Here is a 5,529-nt window from a genome sequence, read left to right on the forward strand (position 1 = left end):
AGTTTTTCAAATAATAATTAAATCTTTTAAAAGGTTTAATTATTGCTGATTGATATTCCAAACTAAGCAATCAATCATTATTATTATTGTTATTTTTTTAAGAAACAAAACAATGCTAAAACAATGCCAAACTGCCAATACAATATTTATTTTTAAAGAATTTATGCCCTTTTAATGATACTTACATTTTTTATTTTCTTTCAGCACCTGGATATTTTTGAATTTAAGCCCCACACAAGTTATCCAAAGGTGTGTATTTATTATTGTCGAATAACTTATAGATCCAGCCAATAATCAGCCAAGATTTCTGTGGAGTCGTGTGGGCACAGATTCTGTATGGGCCTGGAGCTGAACTCACTCTGAGACCAGAGCGGAATGCAGTGTGTTTACTGATCGTATCTGTGAAATCCAGATTCTCAACACAGCAGTTTGTGTCCTTCTGCCTTCCGCTTAGCAAAAGCAATCATTTCATCTGATTCAAACAGCAAGCACAATTTGGAAAACATGTAACCTCTCTGTTTATTACCTTGTGACTTTGATGTCTGCATTAGCCACACTGAGAAACAGCGAACAGTGCGGGAAATCTGTCGGATGTGAGGATGATTTGCATAACAATGCCCAACTCTTAATAATACCCAACACACAGGCACCTACACACACACACGCCCCGCCTACATTCTGATCAAGAGGACCGTTTTAGTGCTTATTAATGTGGCATATTCAAAATAACGCGCACACGCAGACACTTTACCACCCTTACTTTACCGATGGAGCTGCCACTCGTCTATTCATCCAGGAGAAATGGAGGAAACAAGAAGAGTCAGATAAACATGGCATTGTAAAGAAAGAAGAAACACTCCCATTTAGGTGAGTAGATCATCTCTGATTTGACGTGTAATACATGATTGTAACATGCTTAATATATAATAATAAAAGCAATAATAATCAATTATTATTATTAGATCTGATTCCAGTATTTGTATTGCATTAAGCATGTTAATACTACTACGAATATAGTATTTTTTAATAATAATGATAATAATATAGCTCTCTCCCAAGACTTATGGCATATTTAAGCATGTTATTATTAATAATAATCAATTATATTAGCATTATATATTTCATAATTTTGTTTTAACCTTTCAAATGTCTGTATTTTTTGTCTTTAAGTATGAAAAGCTGGTATGTAGATCAACTTTTGCACTGTTATTCTTATTTTTTTTAGTTTACATAATCATGAACCCTGAATGTTCTCTAAGTGATTCCCTTTATGACTGACAGGTCTGTTCGTCTCCTTGTTAGTGTGGGAAGGTGAGTTTTATGCAGCCCGCTTTTTGTAGACTCAAATGGCCATTCCTGCCCGGTCCAGTCTCTCCCTCCAATTCCTTGAAAGTAAAGCAAAAACGTATTTTAAGTGAGCTGGCAGAATGCAACGGTTTGATATGGGTCAATTGTTTTGCTTGGAACGCGCCAGAGATTGGTTTTGTTCAAGAATAACAAACAAAGCGACTGATAGCACAATCCTATTGGATTTCCAGCGGCTTTAGTTTAAATATAAAGATTACAGGGATGAATGGCAAGTCATTTGTAATAACTCCAGTAAGTTAATTACAAGAATATAAACACATGAAAAGTGCTTGTGTATTGTCTCACATGATAACCGAAGGAGAGGTTTTGTTATGGAACAGCTGAGCGCTCTGTTATGGTCTGCATGTCTTTATGAACTGGATCAAAAATGGCCCCATATCTTTATTATGCACTTAGAATTAGTCAGTGTTTACATCTGTAATGTGGAGCGTGGGGCTGAGTTTAATAGGTTGTGTCTGAAATGAGGAAGGACCACACACGCAGACACCTGTATCTGTTTCTCCCTGTGTCCCTTTATCTTTAAACTGTGTTCTCAGAACATTGTCTTGATGTTCATGGGTTCTTACTGCAATAGTGTCTCTATACGTTCACCTGCTGTGTCAGAGGGATAGAGTGTGTTTATGAACATGTCTGTTAATACATTTAAGTGAACAGTGTCTGCAGTCCTAACCTCGCCGATCGGTCATTTTGTAAAATTGCTAATAAAACAAGGGAAAAGATAGAATTCTATCATTATCATTTCACATTCTACTCTTCCAATTAGTTTTTAGTGTAAATTGCACTATAATGTGCAATAGAGTATGGACTGAAAGCCATTTGGCATTCCTCTATTTTTGAGCCAATCTTCATACTCAGTCTCTATAAAACATTTTGTTATAGGGACACATCTACAGCATTCTAAATTGTATTATTCATTAAAAGATTATTAAAACAATAGCCCATGATAAACAAAAATGTATGTCAGTTAATGTCGTTTCAAACCAGTATATGCTGTTATATTATATTGTGATCTTTTGCAGATTTTCATAAAAGCATTTTTCAAGCAGGACCAAAAGGACGACTTATACGAGTTGTGCGCTATATTCCATAATCAAAATGTGGAGTGAAAATAATTTATGTCAAAACACCACTGATTCTAATAGATGTGTTTTGAGTTTAAAATATCTATATAGCACATTTATTGTATGGACTACTTTTTTTATAATCTAATGGTGTTTTTGCCCTTTTTGGAGCTGGACAGATTTGGTCACCTTGAACTGCTACTGTATATGGACAGAAATGCGGGTGAATAAATAAAGACAGAATTTTCATTTTTGGGTGAACTTTTCCATTTGTGCTAATGCAGACAGCGAAAAAATACTAAAATAAAATACTAAAATTATAATAAGCAATAGTACCAATTGCTGATATCCACACATGAACCATTAAAACATTTTTTGTTTTTTATAAAATTAACTTTTTTTAATGGATTTTGGAAAATAAGAGCAAAATGTTAAGCATTACCTCTTTCCCTGTCACACGGTCCCATTGGTGGTAATTAAAATTGTATTGTTACTGAACTAAAACCTTTTTTTTTTTTTGCACTTTCCTTAATTTTTCCTCTCCGTCAAACATCCCCAGATGTTGTTTTCAGGTTCTGTCATGGGCTGAGGAACATGCCTGTCACTCATTAGGAACTGACACTCTCTTCCGCTTGACTGGATGCGAGACAATTCATCGGTGGTTTCAGTTAAACACGACGAACATTTTACAAGAAGAACGTGCAATGGAAGGTTTCTTCATTCAATCTCAAATATGTTATTTTTAGAATTCCATTAATAATGTAATTGTAATACATTACACCATCCCCTTGAATTGTTTCAAATAATGAAAAAATATATGTGTCAGACAGTAAGACTGCATGCTTTCAAACTCATGTTTTTGCTCACATCCAAATCCCTAAGTTAAACTGTAACAATGCTGATGACATTTTAGGTTTGCCTGTTAAGTATAATCCAAAAGGTCAAGATGGGGCGCACTGCAGGGATACAGTTCCTGAGACAAGGTCGAGTTGAGGGGCTTTTTATGATTCTTGGCAGATACCCAGAACTAAAAGATCAGAAATATTGTTTTTATTGCAGATTTGGCTTGGGTTTCGCAGTATGTTCTGCTTTTCCCAGCCTTACAGGAGCTTCATGGGCAGTTGTCACTTAGCAAAAATATGAATGGTGAAATAGACTAATTATTATTGTGTGGTGAAACGACACAGCCATTTTTGTTCGCATATATCATCTGAAACAAGCATTCTTGTTGGTCTTCTAAAAAACAGCGTGTTGTGAGAACAAACAAAGCATTTATCAATGATCGTGGGAATACATCTTGAACGCATGTGTCTCGTTTATCACCAGGTTGAACAGCATGGAAAACTCCACGGAATGGAGCAACGTTTCACTCGATGCCGATTTCGAGGCCTGTGCCACGTTGAGGAGCTCTGGTTCGCGAGCCGCCCTCTATGTCTTCATCATCGCTGGGATCGTCTGCACCGTTGTCGGAAACTTCCTGGTGGTGCTCGCCATTGCTTACTTCAAACAGCTGCAGTGCCCTACGAACTATTTCGTCATGTCTCTGGCTGTCGCTGACTTCCTGGTGGGCCTTGTGGTTATGCCGTACAGTATGGTCAGAACAGTGGAGGGATGTTGGTATTTCGGTCCAACCTTCTGCCATCTTCACTCCAGCTTGGATGTTATGCTCTGCACGGCCTCTATCTTCCATTTGAGCTGCATCGCTTTTGACCGCTATTACGCCGTCTGCAACCCCTTGGTGTATTCGTTTAAGATGTCCCTCAAACGTGTCAGTCTGCTGATCGTGGTTTGCTGGGCCGTTCCTTTCCTCATCTCCTTCGGACCAATCTTCCTCGGGCTGCACAAGCTTGGCGTGGACGTTCCTTTGCCTGAGAACGTATGCATCTTCTTAGTAAACCGCGTTTATGCCGTCATGGCATCCCTCGTCGCGTTTTACCTGCCTATGGTGACCATGTTGGTGGCCTACTGGAAGATCTACAAGGCGGCCAAGCGGCAAGCCATGCAAATAAGCGCGATGGAATCGCAGATGGCGGCAGGTGTGGGCAAGGACTCGAGTAAGAAACAAAAACACCGCAACTCTATAAGGAGGGAAAGAAAAGCAGCCAAGACTCTGGGCATCATTATGGGGGTTTTCCTTCTCTTCTGGCTGCCCTTTTTTACCGTTAATATCGTTGATCCATTCATTGAGTACGGGACTGCTGGTGTGATTTGGGACGTGTTCCTGTGGTTGGGGTACGTCAACTCCTCCCTAAATCCTTTTCTCTATGGTTTCTTCAACCGTTCCTTCCGTAGGGCTTTCCTCATGATCATGGGCTGCAGAATATGTCTGTACGGCACAGCTCAAGGAATGGACCTCTCTCACTCGAAAAGAGATGCCAGTGAGCGCACAGAAAACCAGTAGACTGTAGCGGCAGTTCATATGTTTTGAATAAAATGACCCAAATTAGTTCCTGTCCACCCCATACGACTATATATATATATATATATTCAATCATTTGCTAAATAAAAAGCACACCTTAGGGAAGACTGAAATTGAAAAACATTTTTTTAAACCTTTAAAATGCCAAAATATATTACAAAATAGAGGCAAGAACATCCATTTTCAGGATGATTTCTTAAAATACATTTGCATAAATGCAATTTTGGACAATGTTAATGCATTTAGATAAAAAAAAATATCTTAAGAAATACTACAGTCAGCATATGAGGAAATTACACTCTTTTGTATATATTAAAAAATGTATTTGAAAATTAGAGCCGCACGATTCTGGATAAATTGAGATCACGATTCTAAACAAACAACTAAACAAAATAATGTAATTTACTAGAGGTTCTGACAAAATGTTAACTGCTGCAGTGCAGTCTATTTAAAATGTTTACTTCACCTGAATTCGGCTATAAAAAAGAACTCGGTTTGAATGAATGATTTAGTGACTCACTTATAAATTCTTCACTTGTTTCATTACTGGATGAATTAGCGTTTTTGAACAAATCTCTTGAATGAACGATTCAATGACAAATACATTTTAACAGTCTCTTGTCGCCACCTGGCGTAAAGATGTAATCGATGTAATCGTTATTTGAAGCGGCAAGTTACTTT

The 5,529-nt window shown here is 37.7% G+C and overlaps 1 protein-coding gene across 1 annotated transcript; it reads left to right on the top strand.

The window, feature by feature from the left end:
• Positions 1-574: 574 nt before the first annotated feature.
• LOC130084968 (trace amine-associated receptor 1) lies at positions 575-4,855 on the top strand. The gene is made up of 2 exons (XM_056250513.1): positions 575-867; positions 3,756-4,855. The coding sequence occupies exons 1-2, from the start codon at positions 710-712 to the stop codon at positions 4,828-4,830; spliced, it is 1,233 nt and encodes a 410-aa protein (XP_056106488.1). The 5' UTR covers positions 575-709; the 3' UTR covers positions 4,831-4,855.
• The last annotated feature ends 674 nt before the right edge of the window (positions 4,856-5,529 follow it).

Source organism: Rhinichthys klamathensis, unplaced genomic scaffold (assembly GCF_029890125.1).
Source record: "Rhinichthys klamathensis goyatoka isolate OS25496 unplaced genomic scaffold, OSU_Roscu_1.1 h1tg000069l_1, whole genome shotgun sequence".
NCBI lineage: Eukaryota > Metazoa > Chordata > Actinopteri > Cypriniformes > Leuciscidae > Rhinichthys > Rhinichthys klamathensis.